At 37.8% G+C, this 23,472-nt stretch overlaps 1 protein-coding gene across 1 annotated transcript in view; it reads left to right on the top strand.

Moving 5' to 3' along the window:
* The window catches only part of SLC49A4 (solute carrier family 49 member 4), a 77,131-nt gene that overhangs the window by 11,131 nt on the left and 42,528 nt on the right, over window positions 1-23,472 (top strand). The window contains exons 3-4 of the mRNA XM_077884465.1: window positions 13,946-14,211; window positions 20,640-20,769. Of these exons, the coding sequence (XP_077740591.1) occupies window positions 13,946-14,211; window positions 20,640-20,769 (396 nt within the window). The remainder of the gene's footprint in view (window positions 1-13,945; window positions 14,212-20,639; window positions 20,770-23,472) is intronic.

The raw sequence follows: 23,472 nt of genomic DNA, 5'->3' as shown, positions 1-23,472 counted from the left end.
ATCATACAAAAAAAATTATAGCTGGTGCTGTATAGCATTGGATGACCTTACTCTGTAGCATGAGCTATGATATTGCATGCCTAGTAAACAATTTAAAGACTTCTAGAAGGTGAACTTAAACCAGATTAGAAGATATCGTGGCATGTGTTACAGGAATCACTGGATACACCTACAATTAAAAGGTATAACTGTAATTTCCATTAATATAAATAATAGATAACATTTACTAATGTGTTAATAGCCAAATAGGATGGTTCTAGTAAATATAGATCTTTTTTTTTTTAAGAAATATATTCCATTGTGAAATGCCTGGAGTGGCAAAATTACATCTAAAATGACCATACCAGAAGCGCCCGACTGGCTCAGTCAGTGGAGCATGCAACTCTTGATCTCATGGTTGTGGGTTCGAGCCCCACATTGGGTATAGAGATTACTAAAATAAAATATTTTTAAATAGTTAATTAATAAAAAAATAAAATGACCATACCAGAAAAGATTGTTTAATAAGTAGTTTTATGAAATTGCTTAGCTATCTGGGGACCAAAAAAAAAAAAGGCGAAAAACCTTAAACCTCTGTCTTACCACTTAAGTAAATTCCAGTTGGATCAAAAATTTAAATGTGAAAAGTGAACCATTAACAGTGTTAGGTAATGAAGTTATTTTTCAATAATCTTAAAACAAGGAAAACCTTCCTACTAAAACACAAGTCCCAGAAGCCATTAAAGAAAGGCTTCAGGGGCAGCCCTGGTCGCCCAGTGGTTTAGTGCCGCCTTCAGCCCGGGGTGTGATCCTGGAGACTGGGGATCGAGTCCCATGTCAGGCTCCCTCTGCCTGTGTTTCTGCCTGTCTCTCTCTTCCTGTGTCTGTCATGAATAAATAAATTAAATCTTTAAAAAAAAAAAAAAAGAAAAGGCTTGACACATTTGACTGCATAAGCATTTGGAATATCTGCATGATTAAATATACAAAGTCAAAAGTCAAGTTTAAAGTAGGGAAATATTTGCAACAATAAAACACGTAGGTAATTTCCTTTAGTTGAAAAGAATTTCTTCAATGAAAAAATAGCAATTCGGTAGGAAAATGAGTGACAGATACGAGCAAATAACTACAGAAATTAAAATACATATGACTTAAACTTAGGGAAAGATGCTCAACTCTGTCATAATTAAAGAAATGAAAATTAAAACAGCATGTAGATGTCTTTTTATTGGCAAAGATGAAAAAGTGTGATAACATGATAGATCGCTTGAGGTAGGAAAAACAGGCACTGCTGATATGCAAGTAGTTTGAGGCATTCCTATTTGCAGGGTGTTTTTTATTAGATTCAAAATGCAATGTCCTTTAACTCAGTATTTGTACTTCTAGAAAATTAGCCCACACATGAAGTCCTACCAGTTTGCAAGTATAACCATGTTTGTGCAGTGTTGCTTGTAATAGTAGAAGGCTATTGTCAGAAGGCCAATGTCTTCGGGGCACCTGGGTGGCTCATTTGGTTAAGTATCCAACTCTCAATTTAGGCTCAGGTCCTGATCTCATGGGTCATAAGATGGAGGGAGCTCCATGGCAGCGTCAGCGCTTAATGGGGAGTCTGTTTGAGGATTCTCTCTCCCTTTGCCCCTCTCCCTGCTCACGTGTTCTTCCCCCGGCCCCAAATCACTCACTCACTCACTCACTCACTCACTCACTCTCTCTAAGAAAAAAAGAAGAAGGCAAGTGTCTTCAATAGGGGACTGGTTATGGTGATGTCTATGATGGAAGAGTATGCAGCTGTGAAAAGGAAGTAAAAGGTCTATAAGTGCTGAATTGAAATAACTCCAAGATATATTGTCCAGTTTTATAAAAAGGCAGTTTACATATTATGTAACATATTATATTTAAAATGTTTCTATTTAGAAAAAAAGTAGGAGGATGTATGTATGTATGTATGTATGTACGTGCCAATATATGGCAAGGACTGTTTCTGAAAGAAACTGTTACCATTAGTTGTTCCTGAAGAGGAGATCTGGGAAACCAGAAGTCTGGGGTGCAAAGGAGATTAACTTTTTATTTTGTACTGTTTTCTACTCTTAGAAATATTTTTATCATGTGCATAAATGACCTTTTTGACTGAAAACAGTAAGTGAAACTAAAACGATCACATGAAAATTTCCAGTCATGAGAATAAGAGAAAGAAAGACAAGGAAGGGTGATATGAAGATTTCCCCATTTTGGAAAAATAAACCTTTTGATGTGAAAGTGAACAGTTAGGAGATTTCAAAACTAAGGCTCTTCTTTGTAAAATACATTAAGATTTAGATTTTCCTAGATGAGTGTTTTTTAAAAGTATGCTCTGCACACCACCTACTTCTTGAAAATACAGATCTGGGGCCCACTGCCGTCCGATTCATATAGTGTCTGGAACGAAGCCCCAGAACTGGCAATTTTAACGAACTCCTTTAGTTAATTTTATGATCGTTTAAGTGTGATAACTACTGCCCTAAGTACTAGCATCCTCACTTTAAATGGTAACTGATCAAGCGAATTGCATTGTGCTTGCCTACAGTATAATCACATAATATATTTAATGTCTTAAAGCAGTTTAAGATTTAGCCTCTAGTCAATAATTTTATTTGCCCCAATTTGACTCTTAAATGTCCAGGGGTCAAGTTTCACAACTGTTTCTGCATGGTGGTAATCTGGGATTCAGATGAGAAGGATTAGTAGGGGAAAATAACTCATCTTGATTAGTATTTAACAGGGTGGGAAAAAGGGAGTAGAAAATACTTTTTTCCCCTTTTGCTTGTCTTTAGGATATAGTTCTTTCTGATTATAGATATTTCTTCCAGGGGCCCACATAGTCACTTATATTTACTCTGTTAGTCATTTATATATTACTTTGTTTAGATTAAATATACACTTAGAAAAGCACATTAACATTTATGTACACTTTAGGGAAGTAATCGTAAAACAGGCAGCCATAGACTCATTACCCAAGTTAGAATTCTAGAACTCCCCCCGGGGCCCTACCTCACTCCTTCCCTACTATAGATAATCACAATCACACATGTCAGTAGGCTTTTCAGAGTAGGCTGAGTTGAAAGTTATGAAGACTATGTTCAAAGTCTATTGCAAATCTCTCATTTTTTCTTCTGAAGAAAGATTTGCTTTAGACTTTTTTTTCTCTTAATACCAAAAGGAGCAAACAATTAAGACATTATTTTATTGCAACAGATTCATTATAGGAACAAAAGAGGCCAGAAGTAGACATTGATAATATTTTATGTAATTAAAAACATATAAATTATTAGGATTGTTAAATGATATCTTATTAAATAGGTTTATCAAATATGTGTTTGGGAAAATCAGTTACCTATTTGGTTACCTTACATACATCAAAATATATTCCAGATACAGTGATGAGCTATGTATTTAAAAATGAGACCATATAAGAGAAAATTATTCCTATCCCTAGAGAGATTGCTTTTCTCCCAGCATAAAAACAACGAAAGACATCACAAAGAGAAAGGTTTATAGGTTTGACTATTTGACTACATAAACATTTGAACCTTTATGCTTCAAAACAAATCAGAGTTAAAACGCAGACTGGGAAAAATATGTGTTGCAAGTATGATAGATAATGGATAAAATAATATAAAAATATATAAGCAATTTAGGAAAGTGGAAAAACGGATATAGTAGACATAAATAACAAATGTTATGTCCCTCATGATGTAACGTATTCACAGGTTCCAGAGATTAGAACACAGATACCGGGGCCGCCGGGGTGGCTCAGCAGTTTAATGCTGCCTTTAGCCCAGGGCCAGATCCTGAAGACCCAGGATCTAGTCCCACGTCGGGCTCCCTGCATTGGAGCCTGCTTCTCCCTCTACCTGTGTCTGTCTGTCTGTCTGTCTGTCTCTCTCTCTCTCTCTGTGGCTCTCATGAATAAATAAATAAAAAGAAAAAAGAAAAAAATGAACACAGATACCTTTTGGGGATGGGAGCATTATTCTGTCTACCACACTTGATAAGGCCCAAAGGCATCTCCTTGTTTTGATTTGCATTTCCTTTTTTGATTACTGGGGTATTTTTCCTATTGGTATACTGTAATTTTTCTCATTTTGAATGAATGCTTTATATATAATTTATCTATGTTATTTACCTGAGTTTTGATTGGGTACATGGCTGCTGAGCTACATTTCCAGCCTCTCTTACAGACAGTGTGGCCACGTGACTAAGTCTGTACAATTGGATGTGAGTACAAATGACAGACACAACCTGTTGGTCATCACCTAATCATGTAGTCATTGCCGTGGATGTTCTACTTCCCCTTCCTGAAGGCTAGAATGAGAGTATGATTATACTCAATATAACCCACTATCTTCTAGACTTTTTTCAGAGAAAAATAAGTTTCTATCTCATTGACTCTGTGTACTTTTGGTATCTTTATTATATAGTTTGGCCTATGCCTTACTAATACATAAGCTGCAATAAATGGTGACTGTTGAATTATTATTTTAAAAGATGAAATCTGGGAACCAGGGACTCCTGGGTGGCTCAAGTGGTTGATCGTCTGCCTTTGGCTTAGGTCGTGATCCCAGGGTCCTGGGATTGAGCCCTGCATTGGGCTCCCCACAGGGAGCCTGCTTCTCTCTCTGCCTATGTCTCCGCCTCTCTCTCTGTGTCTCTCATGAATAAATAAATAAAATCTTTAAAAAGAAAAAAAAAATGGGGCAGCCCCAGTGGCTCAGTGGTTTAACGCCGCCTTCAGCCCAGGGCGTGATCCTGGAGACCTGGGATCAAGTCCCACGTTAGGCTCCCTGCATGGAGCCTGCTTCTCCCTCTGCCTATGTCTCTGCCTCTCTCTCTGTGTCTCTCATGAATAAATAAATAAAATCATAAGAGCAATAGGAAACACCCGTTATTTGAGTGCACGTGTGTGTATATTTTTAAAATAGTGACAGTGCTGGTGAGATAGGCACCATTAGTCACTACTGATGGGAATATAAATTTACTACAAATCCTACTGCAAACAATTTGGGAGTAGGTTTCATAAGCCTAAAATGTTCATATCCTTTGACCCTAAAACAGTAATTTGGAGGGTGCCTGAGTGGCTCAGTCTGTTAAGCAGCTGCCTCCAGCTCAAGTCATGATCCTAGGTTCCTGGGATGGAGTCTTGAATCAGCCTCCTTGCTCTTGCTCAGTGGGGAGTCTGCTTCTCCCTCTCCTTCTCTCCTCCACCTCATTCATGTGCTGCATTCTCACTCTGCTCGCCCTCAAATAAGTAAATAAAATCTTTAAAAAAAGAAGTAATTTGGAAAGTAGCAACTATTTACATACAAAGATTATCATGACAGCATTATTAATATTGGCAACTAAGTAGCAAACATTAGGAAAATAGAGTTTTTGTGCTCTGTATAATAGACTATCTTGGAGTCATAACAATTACAATTATAAAGAATCTTTAAGAATGCTTATGATAGGCTATAAAGTTAAAATAATTTAGTGGATAAAACTATATTCACGGGGCGCCTAGGTGGCTCAGTTGTTAAGCATTTGCTTTTGGCTCCAGTCATGATCCCAGGGTCCTGGAATGGAGCCCCACATCAGGCTCCTTGCTCAGCGCCATTCCCTCTCCCTCTGCCTGCCATTCCCCCTGCTTGTGCTGTCTCTGTCAAATAAGTAAATAAAGTCTTACAAAAAAAATAAATAAAACGAGGATAAAACAAAAGTTACAAGACAAAAAAGTTATGGGACAAAATGGGAAGGAAGTAGACATCTATTTTTCCTGTCTTCCTTGCCAAGAGATAATTGAATTCGGCCTTAATAAAAACTCTCTGTGATAAAGTACCTTTGGAAAAATTGAAGTAGCAAGAGAATAAGTGATTCACCAAAGATGATATAGTTAATAAAGTTAACTAAGACTAGAAACTGAGTTTTCTGATAACTAATATAATACTCTTTGGGTTTTTTTTTTTTTTTTTTTATGTGCTCTCTGTCACTGGTACTTGATAAGTTATTTTAAGTTTATTTAAGGCCAAAACTATAATATTCATCTTTATATTCCCTTTAGTGTCTAGTTATAGATGCCTTAGCCATAATAGATATCTCTAGTCAAATCATAATTAGTCCAAATTATTAAAGGATACAAAAGTGAAATCAAGTTTCTTAAAACAGACTACAGCAACAGTCCCTAGAAGGCTTCTTCCTTTCTACCATCAACTCTATTTCTTCCTTCCTAGCTTCCTTTTTCCTATAATTAATTCATAATATTTCTGACCCTTTTGCCCTATATTTTCTTGGACTAAGTAAAGGAAATCTATTTCTAGCATATTGCCATTTTCAATATCCAGGAAATCCTGTAACAACCAGTTTATTCTGATGCAGGATAATTAGGAATTGGGAGAAAGTTTGTGAGCCATTGGCATATTGAATCTTAGAGGTAAGTATTTTTGTGGATTCTAAATTACTTCATATTAAAAATATGTAGAATGTTGTTGGCAAATTGAACTCCAATAAAAAAATAAAAAATAAGGACAGCCCAGGTGGCCCAGCGGTTTAGCGCTGCCTTTAGCCCAGGGCCTGATCCTGGAGACCCAGGATCAAGTCCCACCTCGGGCTCCCTCCATGGAGCTTGCTTCTCCCTCTGCCTGTGCCTCTGCCTCTCTCTCTCTCTTTCTCTCTCTCTCCCCCCCCATGTGTCTCTCATGAATAAATAAATAAAATCTTTAAAAAATAAATAAATAAAATAAAAATAAAAAAAATATGTAGAATGTAAATGAAGAATGATGGACTTGGGGGACCTGGGTGGCTCAGTCATTTGGGCATCCGTCTTTGGCTCAGAGCATGATCCCAGGATCCTGGGATCGAGTCTCAGGTTGGGCTACATGCAGGGAGCCTGCTTCTCCCTCTGCCTCTCTCTCTGCCTCTCGCTTTGTGTTTCTCATGAATAAATAAATAAAATCTTAAAAAAAAAAAAAGAATGCTAGACTTACACTGAGGAAGTATCTGCTAAGCTTCTAAATGTCAGTTTTCTAATGTTATCACCAGTGCTAGTCATAATAAACTAAAGGTTTCTAAAGTAAGTCTGTGTACAGAATTAAAATATGCCAACTACTTGCATACCTTTGAATCTGAGAGTCTTGAGTTATCTTTTTTTTTTTTTTAAGATTTATTTATTTATTTATTCATGATACACATAGAGAGGCAGAGACACAGGCAGAGGGAGAAGCAGGCTCCATGCTGGGAGCCTGATGCAGGACTCGATCCCGGGACCCCAGGATCGCACCCTGGGCCAAAGGCAGGTGCCAAACTGCTTAGCCACCCAGGGATCCCCAGCCTTGAGTTATCTTTTTTTTTTTTTTTAAGCCTTGAGTTATCTTAACAGTTGTGATTTCTACTTATACTATTATTAACAGAGAACCTTCAGAATAAGCCCATGTTGGAAGAGTAGACAGATTTATAGACTAGTTAAATCAGCTCTGATTTTGATTTCTAGTCCTGGCTTAGCCATTAGCTAGTTATATGACTTTGGAGCTCCCCCCAATACTTTTTGGAGAAAAGAAAGTCATAAAATTATAAGTGTGATTTTAAATGTAGTGTTAGCCTCTCTGGAACTCAGTTTTTATATCTGTCAAATGCAGAGGTGGGTTATCTAGGTGAGGTTTGAAGTCTCTTCCAGCTATAAAAATTCCAAATCTAAAACCTAAGTAGAAAATAGTTGAGGAATCATAGGTATTTGTTCCAGGATGTCAGAAAGCAAAAGGTTAGGATACCAGAATATCATTAAATACAAACTAAAATGTCAAGTACATTAGAAAACCATGAATTGTAGATCTCTAGTTTGAACTTTAGCTATTGCCATTTGTTTGAAAAGCTGTAGTGTATTGAATGATGTGAAATGGAATGCAGCTGTGCCCAAATACCATACCATGTGCCACTGAGGCTTCAGCCAGGAGTGGGGGGACAGAGGGGATGCTACAAACTGAAGGCTGAGGGTGAAGGGGCACAGGGCAAGGGCAAGAGTTGGGAGGCTTCCGTAGGTCCATCATGTCCAGTCTCATCCACTTGGACTAAGTGCCCCTCCCACTTCCCCTCCCCCTCCTTCTGCCAGGCCTACCCGAGGAGGCCAGCCGCCCTCAGCAGTACTGACACACTCGTGGGCAGCACCTGGTCTTGCTGCTCCCTGCCATCTAATTGTGCTGCTGCAGTCACCGCCCCAGAAACTCCAGGTCTTTAAGTATCCTCTCAGCCTGCTAGGGAAAGTAGCCTCAAACCCATTTCCCCACCTAGCTTGTGGGGATGGGACAGACCTAGAAGTAGGCAGAAGCTAGGTAGGAAAAGAGAAAAAGACCCGAGGGAGAAGGGAGAGGGAGTAAATCCAGGACTCAGTGAGAGCAGACTGGGATGAAGAAAGGGCAACACACTCACCCCTGGCGGATCTGTCCCAGCTTGTCCTGCAAAGTTCGAGATTTGCGGTCCCCTAACAGAATGTTTACAGGTGTGAAGTTTCAGGTCAGGAAGCAGAAGTGAGAGCTCTTGAATGAGTGAGTCAGCTTTCCGGAGAGCTCCCTTTCTGTTGCAGGGCTTATTGCCCAGGAGCTGCCTCCACTCCTGACTGCTGCCCACCCTTCCCCCTGTCCACCACGCTCGAGGCAGTACTAAAGCACTGGCCATGCTTTTACCACCCTCAATTGCTTGCTTGTTTTTTTTTTTTGTTTTTTTTTTAAGCCTTATTTTACTCACTTCAGTTTTTGTATCACTGAATTTAGACTTTTTAAAAATTTATAAATGGAACGGATAAATGTGTTTAAGTAACTGAGAGTTGTTTTGGTTTTTTTTGGTAACTGAGAGGTTTTGGCACAAGTCGTGTATTTCGGCAACGCCATTCCTCCGTGCTTGACTCAGTCTGTGTTCTACTAGAGAACATCCACGCCTCGTGAGCCACTGGTGAATTTAGAAGCCACGCTCCTTATCTGCAGTGAACTTTTACTTGCAAAACAAAACTGAAGCATATATTGATGACACAGAAAAATTGACATTAAATTATGGGATCTACTTCCCTTCAGTGGGGATTGTGAATCACTGTTCTTGACAGCCAGCCCAGATCGATAGGTGTTAATTTCTGAAAACCAGCTTCTTTTCAGTGGTAAGAAAGCATTAGGACAATCACAGTGAGTGGCATTTACTTTTCAGGATGTGAAGGCAACAGACTTTTCTGTCCAGACGATTTGTTTCAGCTGGGTGTTTTTTCTTGTCCTGTTGCCAAGCTTATATACCTAATTTTTGTTCTGGCATCTGTTTCCAACTACTAGAATAGTCTTAGTCCAAGTTTCCTTTTCCTCATAAGTCTTAACTTCATCTTCAACATTCTACCAAAACTGCTTATGTTCAGATCATGAATGATGTCCTTGTTGCCAAATCCAGTGGTCACATTTATTTATGTATTTATTTATTTACTTATTTATTTATTTTAAAGATTTTGTTTATTTATTCATGAGAGACATGCAGAGAGAGAGAGAGAGAGAGAGAGGCAGAGACACAGGCAGAGGGAGAAGCAGGCTCCATGCAGGGAGCCCGACGTGGGACTCGATCCCGGGTCTCCAGGATCACACCCTGGGTCGAAGGCAAGTGCTCAACCGCTGAGCCACCCAGGTGTCCCCAGTGGTCACATTTTAGTTACAAAATCATCCTTCTGTTTGGCTTGATATTATCAACCACACTCTTGTCTTCTCAAAACCCTTCTCTCCTTAGTTGCTATGGTACTAGCCTTTATTTATTCATTGCCTCTGTAATTACTCTTTTTCAATTGTCTTTCTAGGCTTCTCTTCTTCTATTTAAAAAATATTGGTTATTTCCGATGTTTTTCCCCCTAACCCCGACATATATCTCTTAGTTCAGACCTCTTTGTTTACCTTCTGACCTATATTCAACCACTTAATCGTACATTTTTACAGAGTTGCAGACGCCCTCCCAATATGCAGTCAGTCATTCACCTAGCCACATCTGTTGTATGGCTAAGAACAGTCCTGCAAACCATCCCCTGTTCTGTATTCCCACTATTGCTGTTGCCAATACTGCCAAAGGGTCCTTGTCCTGGATTCCATGCCTGACAGTATCCCATTCTGGCTTTTCCTCAGCTTTACTACTTCCTACGTGTTGAAGACTGTAGAGGGCCAAGGAGCTGTGGCCACTCTGCTCCTCACGTTCTAGTTACACAGGACCCCAGATATCCCTGCAACAGGCCTTTTTTTCAGGTCTGTTCTTCTAAAAGTGGACCACATCCCTGCTATGTACTCACCAGGCTCAAGGGGTTACCAAGGGGCAGCTGTTTATTTTTTTTCTTTTAAAGATTTTATTTATTCATGAGAGACACAGAGAGAGAGAGAGAGAGGCAGAGACACAGGCAGAGGGAGAAGCAGGCTCCATGCAGGGAGCCTGATGTGGGACTTGATCCCGGGTCTCCAGGATCACACCCTGGGCTGCAGGCGGCGCTAAACCGCTGAGCCACGGGGCGGGGGGCGGGGGTGCTGTTTAGAAGGCACTAGAGCTTGGAGTCAGACCTTCAGGTCCCTGTGCATTCGTGCAATGTTGTAGACCAGAGCCAGAGGTCAGAAGAGAAGGAGGATATGCAAGGACCTCCTTTAGTACTCTTATCACTGGCCCCCCAGGCATTAAGGGCAGGACTGATTATTATTGCCTTTTTCAAAAATTCCTGGTACATGCTGATAGGTGAATGCTTCAACTACTCCTAAGGATTGTAAGGACAAGGGCTTTAGCTTCTTAATTTTATATTCCCATATACTTAGGCCTATCACAGTGCCTACCCAATACACATACTTATTAGTACATGTTTGTCAAGTAAGTTAAATATCATGGCTTTTATTGAACAACTTATAATTATTTCATCTTTATTTCATTATAGAGTTTATTCTAATACTTGCATGATTTTAGTTTTCTGGCTGCCTTTTTTCTCAGAAAAAAGATACCTCTAATTTTGCATTGCCATTAAATGGGAAAACTAGGTTTTAGATCTAAAACTGAATTTTATTTTAAAATATGTTTTTACAAACTAATTTCATAAAATAGGGTAAGTTAATGATAGGTAACAGAAAACAGGCAATATGAAAATCCTGATATTGTGGGACAACAGTTCCTAAAACTAGTTATATTAGTAACTGCCACACCCTAAGGAATTCTAGAATATGAGAAAGAGCAAGACCGTGTTTTGGAAAACGTAAAGAACAGAGCCTGGATTTCCCTGGCAGGTGTCCCATGAATTCAGGGGGTAACCCTAAGATCTTAGGGTCCAGTTCTCCTCCTGAGTTCATTTATAAGGAGTGTGTTTGTGCATGATGACTTTTAATGCAAAATGCCCATAATTATTACAATAGTTTTTAAGCATCAAGTCAGCATGTTTTATTTCCCAAGCTGATTTTTCACTACAGTAATTCATGTTTTAGGTTCCCCCCTCCCCGCCGCAAGTGCAATGACTTTGTGGGCTGACAGCCTTAGAAATGTCCTTAGTGCTGACATACCTGCCTTGCATAGTGTTTTTATCACAAACTCACATATTCTATGACTTAACATTTGCTGCTTAAAAAATATTCCATTCACGATTCCACTGAGCGGTAACATATAGTTAGCCTCGGCAATAATTTGAGTTTTGTGCCTTAATCCCCTCAGGATTCATAATGTTTTATCGTGGTTTTTTTTGTTTGTTTGTTTTGTTTTGTGGATAGACTGTTTCTTCTGTGTTCGCTTTCTACTCTTAACATTTTTAGGCATAATAAAATTTGCTCATTCCAGCCCTTTCCTCCTACATGAGATGAATCTTTTAGGAACATCTCATTAAAGATATTAACTATCATACAGCTACTTTATGAGCCACCGTGCATTATCTGTTGGGCCATCATGAATCATGAATAAAACCTTACTCAGTGATAATTGTATCAAGAGTATTTCTGTGATGAAATTGCTCTGTTACAGCTTGGGATCCACTGGTATTTGGAGTAGGTATTTGGTTTCATAAACAGTTTAAATTGTTTTTGTCATCTAAAAAATAGTTCCCCTTTCACAAGAAGATTTTTAAAATGTCTTCAGTCTTAATTTAGTAGTAGTAATGATTCTTGGAGTTATTTTTGCCTTCGACAGTAATTTTTCCAACATTTACAAAGATTTGAGCAGACCTAATTCACATATTTCACTTCCCACTCACTTACGCCTCTATGTTAGGGCCCTGCCTCTCTCCCATATGCCTGTTTAAAAACTTTTTCTAAGCCTCTTAAGGTAGCAATTATTTAAAAAAATAAAATAAAAGGATTGGATCTCATACAGTAATTGAATAGCAAAAAAAGCAAAAAAAAAAAAAGGTAAAGTATCACCTATATGTCACATAGACTGTTCCTTCCCTTTCCTCTACCTCCAAGACAGAAGAGATTGAGTTGCCTCCCATTCCTGTGTATGTTTTTTGGACTTCTGGCTTCTCTTCTCCTCCACGGCCACTCTTGAATGAGAATGTGTATGTTGGGGGTGGAGGGAGCAATGGAAGAGGAGGCTTTGGTTGGCAAGGAACAGGATAGAGCACTAAATAGAATACTGAGAAAAGATGAGCAAGAGAGCAAATGGAATAGAAGCAAGAAACTACTCTTCACTAACCCTTGCAATTAAAGCCACAGAGTATTAGGGCTAGAAGGGATGTAGTGCTCCTGTGATTACAGTAGTGTGACCTAACAGATACTCAATAAGTGGATATTGAATTTAGACTAATCCCATTTTATGGGAGAAGAAATGGAATCCCACAAAGATATATTGCCCAGAGCCATTCAACTAGTTAGTTGCAGAGCTGGGCCAGAACCCATGTCCTCCAAATCCTCAATCAGTACCGTTTCTATTAGAAGATACTGTAATGATGGTTTTCTTTTTTTTTAACTCCTGTCACCTGGCACAGAGTAGGCGTGAAATGTTTTATATCATTTTTTTTTCATCATGACAAGTGCACTCCTTAATCCCCATCACGTATTTCCTCTTTCCCCCACCTGGCTTCCCTCTGGTAACCTTTAGTTTGTTCTCTATAGTTAAGCGTTTGTTTCTTGGTTTGTCTCTTTTTCCTTTGCTTGTTTATTTTGTTTCTTAAACTCCACATATAAGTGAAATCATATGGTATTTGTCTTTCTCTGACTAGCTTATTTCACTTAGCATAATATATTCTAACTCTATCCATGTCATTGCAGATGGCAAGATTTCATTCTTTTAATGCCTATTTCATTTTTATCTTTTTTAAAAAAGATTTTTATTTATTTGACAGAGAGAGCACAAGCAGGGGGAGCCCAGACAGGGGGCGAGGGCAGAAAGCAGACTCCTTGCTGAGCAGGGAGCCTGATGCAGGGCTCGATCCCAGAATCCCGTGACCTGAGCTGAAGGCAGACACTTAACCCACCGAGCCACCCAGGTGCCCCAATACCATTTTATTTTAAGATATGTTGAGCTCAACCATATTATTTGTTTGAATAGCTGGTGGCACTTACTAGGTCTGTTTATAAGTGGCAATCTAGTAGACGATATATGGATTTTGAAGTCAACCTGGGTCCAAATCTCTGCTTTGCCCATTAGCACTTGGGTAAATATCTTAATCTTTCTAAACAGAGGCTTTAACATCTCAACAAATAAATATAATAATAGGTACTACAGAGGGTTGTTGTAACGAATGAAACAAGGTTTTTGGAGTATTTAGTTTGGTATGTGGCATAAATCAGAGGCTTCAGTAAATATTTGTGAAATGAATAAGAGGTAAATATTACTGTATTTGGTCTCCTTCAGGAGGACTTGACATACTTTACCTTACAGATGTGTCCTGTTTTTTACAGACCTGCATCCTTATTGCCAGTTAAACTGTAGTTTGGCTGACTTCTTGTATAGAAATGTCTGCTTCAACTGCCTTACAGCCTTCTAATTTTTTTAATTCCAGACTAATCCATGGAGGACAGTTGTTAAATGGATTGGCAGGCCCAACAGTAATGAATGCAGCTCCATTCCTCTCTACGACGTGGTTTTCTGCCGATGAACGGGCCACTGCCACAGCTATTGCATCAATGCTTAGTTATCTCGGTGGAGCATGTGCATTTTTAGTTGGGCCACTTGTTGTTCCAGCCCCCAATGGGACATCACCTCTTCTTGCTTCAGAGACGAGCAGGACCCACATTAAAGATCTCATAGAAACTGTATTGTATGCAGGTATTTTGGAGCTTATCTATTTTGTCTTTTATTCCCAGTCACCTTCCCTCCATGCTGTACAACAGATCACTTCCTATGAAATACTTTTTTAAAAGGACTAAAATACACATGTGTGCTTTTCTTGTTATAGAATATGGAGATGCCTATTTAAAACTTATCTTTTCTAGGAAGTTAAGTTTGAAATGTATTATTGCTTCATGGAAGTTTATTTCTTAATTTTACTCTTCCCATCCATTTACAACTAAGCACTGTAGGACACATTGTCTAATGTCTTTTCTAGGTATCTTATCAGAACATAAAACTAAGCATCATGATCCACGATAAATATTTGTTAACCATCTATTGGTTGCTGTGAAGCCCACTTTCTCCCTTGCAGTTTCCCTATTCTTCTCTGACCTGGTAAACCCAGGTCACCGACAGTTTATTCTTCTCTTCATTTCATATCCTCTGTATGTTTAGTCTATTAATAAGGGATTTTGACCTTTCCAAAACATTTTCTTGGTCCTTTCTGTTTATTTCTAGGGTTGAGCCCTCCCTACTCCACCCTTATATAACATAACAGTCTCCTACAGATCTCCTTAAACACATCCACCCCTATTTGTTATTTTCTTCTGCATTCAGAAAACACTTTATAAGTTTTATTATATACTATGCACTATGCTAAGCACTGGGAATTGGTGAGATCACTGAGAAGACCATTGCACTACAAATAGGTATACAGTGCTTGCCTGAGTTTGGGGAGGAGTTGAGAAGTTGAGGAAGGCTTCACCAATAATGTGATAATTCAAGTTAAGAATTTCATAGGAGTTCACTAAGTGTTCAAGTGAGTTAGGGCTCACTTCTATTCTGTATATAAGAAATAGCAGCTACAAGGCCAGATATGGTATGAGAGAGCTCAGTGTGTCCAAAAAGCTGCACATAATTTCATATGGCTGAAGTGGTATAAATTTGTGTGTTTGGGCATAGGTAGTAACAAGTGGCAGGAAATGAGACTAGAGAGATATGGGACCATATTAGGATGAACTTTGTATTAATTTATTAATTGAACAAATACATTTTGACCTCCTATGTGACTGTGCCTATGCTAAGCACTGAGATAGACATGATTCCTGCTTTCATAGAACTTACAGTGTCCCAGAGGAACAGACAGATAAACAGTTGTGAAACAAGGTGGTAAGTGCTATAACCGAAGGTTGACAGTTGCTCTGAGACCTCGGAGGAGGGGCATCTAACCCCCTATTTTGGAGATGAAATAGAACTTCTTAGAGATGCAGCATCTAAGGTGGAGCTTAGGGAATGAGAGGAAGTTGGCCAAATACAGTGGGCAAGAGGAAGAACATGCTAGAAAGAGAGGGAGCCATGGAGGATAAGCCTTGTAAGAGATGATAGCCTGGTATAGTCAAGCAACTCAAAGCCCAGAGTGACTTAAACTTGGTGGGAGTAGTGACAGATAAATTTAGTGGTAAGTTAGGCCATATAAGCCTTCTGAGCAAGGCTAATAGGTTTGAAATTCACTATATTGTAGGCAAAGGCCATACTCTGAAGAATTTATGCTAGAGAATTATACAATGAGATTTACATTTCAGAATATGTTTTAGAGGGAATAAAGCAAAAGCAGAGGCTGTGGTGTATATAAAGCATTTAACTGCCCCTTAGAAAACTCCTTTTAAAGAAAAAAATTGACCAACGCCTGGTTGGCTCAGTTGATGGAGTGTGCAATTCTTGATCTCACTGTTGTGAGCTGAAGCTCCATATTGGGTGTAGATTACTTAAAAATAAAATCTCTAAAAAATTAGTTTTTCATTGTTTAAAAAATAAAGAAAAAGTGAAATTTAAAAGTAAGGAAAACTGAAAGCGGTGCCATGTCAATTTTAAACTTTATTTTGGTCATATCATTTTTTTTTTTATTGAAAACTTACCCACTGATTGTGTCTTTTAAGTGACTGGATTTTAGGCACTATTGGGCATGTATTAATGCTCTACATCCTTCTGGTTCATGGTTCCTATGCAATGAAGCCGAAGCCTCTACTCAGAGCTTCCCAGATATTGCTTCAGTGCTTTTATTTTTGCCAGTCTGCTTTCCTGAAATATTGTTCCATGACCTTTTATTCCATTAAAAAATATTTTGCTAGAATTGCCACATTAAAAATTAATGACTCTTAAACTAAATTATTTTTTGTTCATTTAAAAAAATTTTTTAATTCACGTGACAGAGCAAAAGCAGAAGGAGTGGCAGGCAAAGGGAGAAGGAGAAGCTCTGCAGGGAGCCCTATGCAGGGCTGGGTCCCAGAACACTGGGATTATGACCCAAGCTGATGGCAGACACTTAACCAACTGAGCCACCCAGGTGCCCCTAAACTAAATTATTTAAAAGACATCATAAAAAAAAAAAACATAAGCCAACATCTCATGAATATAGACTCACAAATCCTGAGTAAAATACTAGCAAACCAATTCTAACAACATACAAAAAAGGATTATATACTGTGACCAAATGAGATTCATTTCATATTTAATCATCAAAGACTAAAGGCATTCTCCCCTAAGATCAGGAATAAGATAAGGATGTCTACTCTTGCCCTATTTAACATTGTGCTGGAGGTTCTAATCAGGATCACTGAGTAAGAAAAAGAAAGAAAAGGCATCTAGATTGCAAGAGAAAAAGTAAAATTATTTCTGTTGAAAACACCTTGATCGTGTTAGAAATCCACTACAAATTACAAGAGCTAACAAGTTCAGCAAGAATGGGCAAGTTTGGTGTGCCTGGGTGACTCAGTCAGTTGATCTCTGCCTATGGCTCAGGTCATGATCCCAGGGTCCGGGGACTGAGCACCAGATCGGGCTCCCTGCTCAGGGGGCAGCCTGCTACTCCCTCTCCCTCTACCTGTTGCTCCCCCTGCTTGGCTCTCTCTCTCTGTCAAATAAATAAAATCTTTTAAAAAAAGAAATGAATAAGTTCATCCTAAAACAGGTTTTAGGCTGCAAGAAAATCTATTGTATTTCTGTACATTTACAATGAACAATGCAAACATGAAATTAGGAAGACAATTCAATTTACAATAGCCTCAAAAAGAATAAAATATTTATGAATAAATTTAACAAAATAAATATAAAACTTGCATTCTGAAGACTATAAAACACTGTTGAAAGAAATTAAAGAAGACCTAAAGAAATGGAGAGACTTCCCATATTGATGGATTGGAAAGTTTAATATTGTGAATATGGTAATATTCCCCAAATTGATCTACACATTCGGTACAATTCAGCTACTTTTGTTGCAGAAATTGGCAAGCAGATCCCCCCCAAATTAAATCAGTGAATAAAAAGAAATTGACAAGCTGATCCCAAAATTTATATGGAAATGCAAGGGACTCAAAATAGCCAAAACAGTCTTGAAAAAGAGCAAAGCTGGAGAACTCACACTTCCTAATTTCAAAACCTACTACAAACTCGGCTTCATTAATTAAGGCAGTAGGGTATTGCCATAAGGATAGAATAGACATAAATCAATGGAACAGAAGTGAGATTCAAAAAAAAAGGAACCATTACATTTAGAGCCAATTGACTTTTCATAAGAGTACCAAGACAATTCGAGGCACCTGGCTGGCTCATCAGAAGAGCATGCAACTCTTGATCTCAGGGTTATGAGTTCAAGCCCCAATAGGGATATGGGGAGATGACTTAAATAAAACTTGACAACTCAATAGGGAAAGAATAGTATTTTCAGTAAATGTTGCTAAAATAACTAGATGTCCACATGCAAAAGAATCCATTTGAACCCCTTCCTTACATCATACATAAAAATTAACTCAAAATGGATTATATACCTAATGTAAGAGCTGAAACTAAAAACTCTTAGAAGAAAACCTAGGAGTAACTCTTTGTGACCTTGCTAAGGTTAGGTGTGAAATCTTAAAAGCACAAGTGACAAAAGAAAAAATAGATATATTGAATTTTATCAAAATTAAAAACTTTTATGTTTCAAAGGATACCCATCAACAAAGTGAAAAGACAACTCCGTTTGGGAAAGGGAGAAAAAAGTTGCAAATCATATATCTGATAAAGGACTTCTATCCAGAATATGTAAAGAACTCTTACAATTCAACAACAGAAAGACAACTGAATTAAAAAATGGACAAAGGACTCAAATTTCTCCATAGAAGATATACATATGACCAACAAGCCCATGAAAGATGCTTGTCATGATTAGTCATTAGGGAAATACAAATCAAAACCATAATGAGATCTACTTTATATCCAGTAGGATGGCTATAATCAGTAAAATGAGAAGGAGTTCTGGCTGGTTCAGTTGGTTGAGCATGTGATTCTTGAACTCAAGAGTTTTGTTTTCAAGCCCCACGCTGGGTATAGAGATTACTAAAGAAGATAAAATCTTTCATGGAGCATCTGGGTAGCTCAGTTCATTATGTGTCTGAGTCTTGGTTTCAGCTCAGACCATGATCCCAGGATTGTGAGATTGAGCCCCACATTGGACTCTGTGCCCAGAGCAGTCTACTGGAGATTCTCCCTTTTTGTCTACCTCTTCCCCTCCCCCCACTCACACTCATGTACTCTCTCTCCCTCTCTCTCAGATCTTTAAAAAATAAAAATATTTTTTAAAAATGGGAAATAAATGTTGGTGAACAAGTGGAGGATTTGGAATCCTCATATTGCTAGTAGGAAAATAAAATGGCACAACCACTATGGTTCTTCAAAGTATTAAATGTAGTGCTCACTTCAACAGCACATATATCAAAGCGTTAAACATATTATTATTGTATGACCCAGCAATTGCATTACTGAGTATATGCCCAAGTGAAGTGAAAATAACATTCATACAAAAATGTATGCACATATCCGTAGTAGCGTCCTCCATAATAGCCAAAAAGTGGAAGCAGTCCAAATATCTATCAACTAAGTGGATAAAAAAATGTGCTTTATCCATTCAGTGGACTATCATTTGGCAGTATAAAAGAACAAAAGTACTGATGCATGCTCCAACATAGTTGAACCTTGAAAACCTTATGCTAAATGACAGATGCAGGTCACAAAGACTACATATGATTCCATTTATATGAGATGTCCATTATACTCAAATCCAAAGAATGAAGATTAGGGAGTGGTTGCCTGAGGCTGGGAGATTTGGGGGTGGGAAATGGGTAATGGGCACAGAGTTTTTTTGGGGGATGATGAAAAAGTCCTAATATTGATTGTGGTAATGGTTGCACAATTCTGTGAATAAGAAATCATTCTGGGATTCATTAATTCATCCACTAAAATCATTATGCATTCTAAATGTGTGAATTGTATATTGTGCAAATTATATCTCTGAAGCTATTTACAAAAATGCCAATAGAGCGAATATGAACAAGGCAATCCCAGAAGAAGAAATACAAATAGCCAATAAGTATATGGTAGATACTCATTCCTAGTTTTTAATTAGATGATATGTAAATTAAAACAGTTCATTAACTTTTTATTGCTCCTCAGACTGACAAAGAACAAAGACATTATCTATATTTAAATGTCTTATACGAAAATTGTACCTTTTGCTAAGAATATGGCCCTAGAATTATAACTAAAATTATCCAGTTGAATGGACTCTGGGAATCACTTAGTCCAGTCCCTTTATTGACCACAAAGAATAAAGGATTCATTCAAATTACAAGTTAATTAGTGGCATAGGCTGGTCTCTACTCCAAGTTTCCTAACTTTCCTGTTGGGAGTCATGCTTTTCTACTAAATTGGACACAACAGAAGTTGGAACTTACAAGTGCCAGAACTCTGGAGGGAATGATCAGGACTCCTAGGATCTTTTTCTTATTAATGGTACCAATTAAGATTGTTTGGATGTTCATTTTACTTCAAGTAGTAATATTCTACATTAGCTAGTCTTTCTATTCATTCAATTTTGCTTTCTGTTTCTTGGTTTCTTATTTTTGGATGCCTTCCTGTTTTGTTCAAATTCCCCATACAGCCTGTAAATTGAGTGTGTCCTACACTGTACTTGGAATATCCAATCTTTGATCAAATAAGACTTTTCCTATCCTGTTCCTACAGTTTCTGTACTATATCCTTTTTTTTCTGAGTACCATACCTATTAGTCACCTTATTTCTGGTTCAAAATCTTATAGTACACTGTTGTTGGTTTTCAATGTTTTCTCCATAGACTAGCATTTGTTTATTGCCTCAATTTTTTCATCTATATAGTGTATCATAATATGACTTCCTACCTATGACCTGCTGAAATTTATCTTTACATATCTTTCCTTTTTCACAAGACTGAACTAATTTTACAAGGTACTATATTTTGCTGATCTTTTTATGCATAGAGCTTAGTTAATTAACAATTTGTTTGATAAATACTTGAAACACCGAACTTTCTATGTTGTCTGGTTAACATTTTTTTTTTCCTCTCCTGCCCGCAGAATTTGGAGTTGTCTGCTTACTATTTTCTGCAACACTAGCTTATTTCCCACCCCGGCCTCCACTCCCTCCCAGTGTTGCTGCAGCTAGCCAGCGATTGAGTTATCGGCGGAGTTTTTGTAGGTTATTAAGGTAAATATACTTTGAATCACTGAGTGGTTTGGGTTTTTCTTCTTAATTTCAAAATGTTAAAATTTAATTCTTATCCAAATTACAAGATATAAGGTAGAATAACATTCTCAGATAACAAAGTGAGGTACTCAATTCTGCTGCTATCCTGATAATGGGAACATATTACTATGACAAACTAAGAAGTAACATGAAACAAAAAGAAGGAACAGATGCATGCCAAAATTAGAAACAGTATGACTTAGAAGAAATACAGTAAGCAGAAATGTTGATTCGTTTCTAAATTTCTTCCTCCTCTTTTGCACAAGGAATCTCTGTAACATTCAGTCTTCCTTTGAACAGTGAAAGGATTTTTTGACTAGCACCTTGCAATAATTTCACATTTATTTAAAGGTAATTTAGGATAGTAATTTTTCAGCAACCCATTAATTAGGTTGCAAATAATTGATAAAGTATGATTAAATAGTTTAGAAGGGTTTCCTATCAGAAATCTATTTTTAAGATTTATTTATTTATTTGAGAGAGAGAAAGAAAGAGAGCATGTGTACACAGTGGAGAGGAGTGGAGGGAGAGAGAGAAGCTCAGGGAGACTCCTCACAGAGTGCAGAGCCCATTGCGGGGCTAAATCTCAAGACCCATGAGATCATGACCTGAGCCAAAACCAAGAGTCAGATGCTTAACTGACTGTGCCACTGAGGTACCCCTATCAAATCTACTGCGGCACCTGAGTGGCTAGTCAGTTAAAGGTCTGCTTTTAGCTCAGGTCATGATCCCAGAGTTTTAAAATCCAGCCTCTCCCTCTTCCTCTGCCTCTCTTATTCTCTCTCTCTCTCTCTTCTCTCAAATTTAAAAAAAAAAAAAAAAAAAAATCTTATTTTAAAAATCTCCAAAACAAAAACCTCTATAATTTTTATTTTTTTTCTGCATACCACTGTTATTACTTAACATTTTAAAAACAAAACTTGTATTTGAATAATTTTATAAGGAAACATCACATAACAGTACCTGTGGAATCATGGGTTTTATGTGTTTATTATATTTTCCAAATATTTAAATTTTTTATTCATTATGCATTTCTTAATTTGCATTAAAATAAACAAGTACTAGTCAATATAGAGTGAATAAAATATATGAGGTTTATTTACATACCACCTAAAATCAGTCTTCTATACCTCTAGTGGCATCATACTTTGAAAAACTTAATATTTTGTTTTATTGATACAACTTAACTAAAATTAAACTCTACCCTTGAAGGTTCAAATGTTCAGCATTAAATTTGACTCTTTGAATATATAGACTGTCACTGATGATTATGATTTGCAGTTGGGCCACTGGAACTTATCTTTTGAATTTTTTTCTCAGTTTGTTGTGATAAGTTTTTATTGATTCATCAGCAACTGTGTAATTGGTTCTTTCTCTTCTTTTTTCTTCCCTTCCTACCAATGGTAAGTTCCATGTGGCCAAGAACTATGTCTTTATAGCCTCCTTAGTAATATTGTCCAATAGCAATATAATATGAACCACATATGTAATTTAAATTTTTCTAGTAGCCTCATTAAAAAAAGTAAAAGAAACAGGTAAAATTTATTTTATTTTATTTCACCTTTTTAAGGACTTTATTTATTCATTTGAGACAGAGAGATGCAGAGAGAGAGAGGGAGAGAGGGAAAGAGCATGAGCAGGGGGAGAGGCAGAGGGAGAGGGAGAGGCAGGCTCCCTGCTGAGCCAGAGGCCTGACATGGGGGTCAGTCCCAGGACCTGGAGATCATGACCTGAGCCAAAGGCAGACACAACCATTGAGCCACCAAGGTGCCCCTAAAACTAATATTAATAGTATATTTTATTTAACCCAATATATTGGAAGTATTATTTTAGTATGTAATAAATACTCAAAATTATTGAGATATTTTATTTTATTGATATCAAATTTTTGAAATCCAGTTGTGTACTTTACACTTAAAGCACATCTTAATTCAGATGCTAAATTTTCATTAGAAATACTTAGTCTGCATTTATTTGTTTTTTTTTAAGATTTATTTATTTATTTATTCATGAGAGGGGGAGAGGCAGAGACATAGGTAGAGGGAGAAGGAGGCTCCCGACAGGGAGCCCGATGTGAGACTGGATCTGGACCCCAGGATCATGCCCTGAGCCAAAGGCAGATGCTCAACCACTGAGCCACTCAGACATCCCTTAGTATGCATTTAAATATTAAATTTACAATTGGGGCAGCCCAGGTGGCTCAGCGGTTGAGCTCCGCCTTTGGCCCAGGGCCTGATCCTGGAGACCCGGGATCAAGTCCCATGTCGTGCTCCCTGCATAGAGCCTACTTCTCCCTGTGCCTGTGTCTCTGCCTCTCTCTCTCTCTCTCTCTCTCTGTGTCTCATGAATAAATAAATAAAATATTTTTAAAAATAAATAAATAAATATTAAATTTACAATTGAAAAAGTTTTAATTGAGCAATCTCCCTCATTATACTATCTAAGGTTCAAAATGACTACTTGTGGGGCACTGAGTGGCTCAGTTGGTTAAGCATCCAACTCTTGATCTCAGCTCAGGTCTTAACCTCAGGATTATAAGTTCAAGCCCCACATTGGGCTCCATGCTGGGTGTGGAGCCTATGTTAAAAACAAAACAAACAAACAAAAAAAACTAGCAGTATTTCAAATTTTGGATCAATACATCTTTGATATTATTTGAAAAAT

The sequence above is a fragment of the Canis aureus genome, chromosome 35 (assembly GCF_053574225.1).
Source record: "Canis aureus isolate CA01 chromosome 35, VMU_Caureus_v.1.0, whole genome shotgun sequence".
Taxonomy (NCBI): Eukaryota; Metazoa; Chordata; class Mammalia; order Carnivora; family Canidae; genus Canis; species Canis aureus.
Note: the sequence above shows the minus strand (reverse complement) of the source record. Positions and strands in the feature narration are given on the sequence as shown.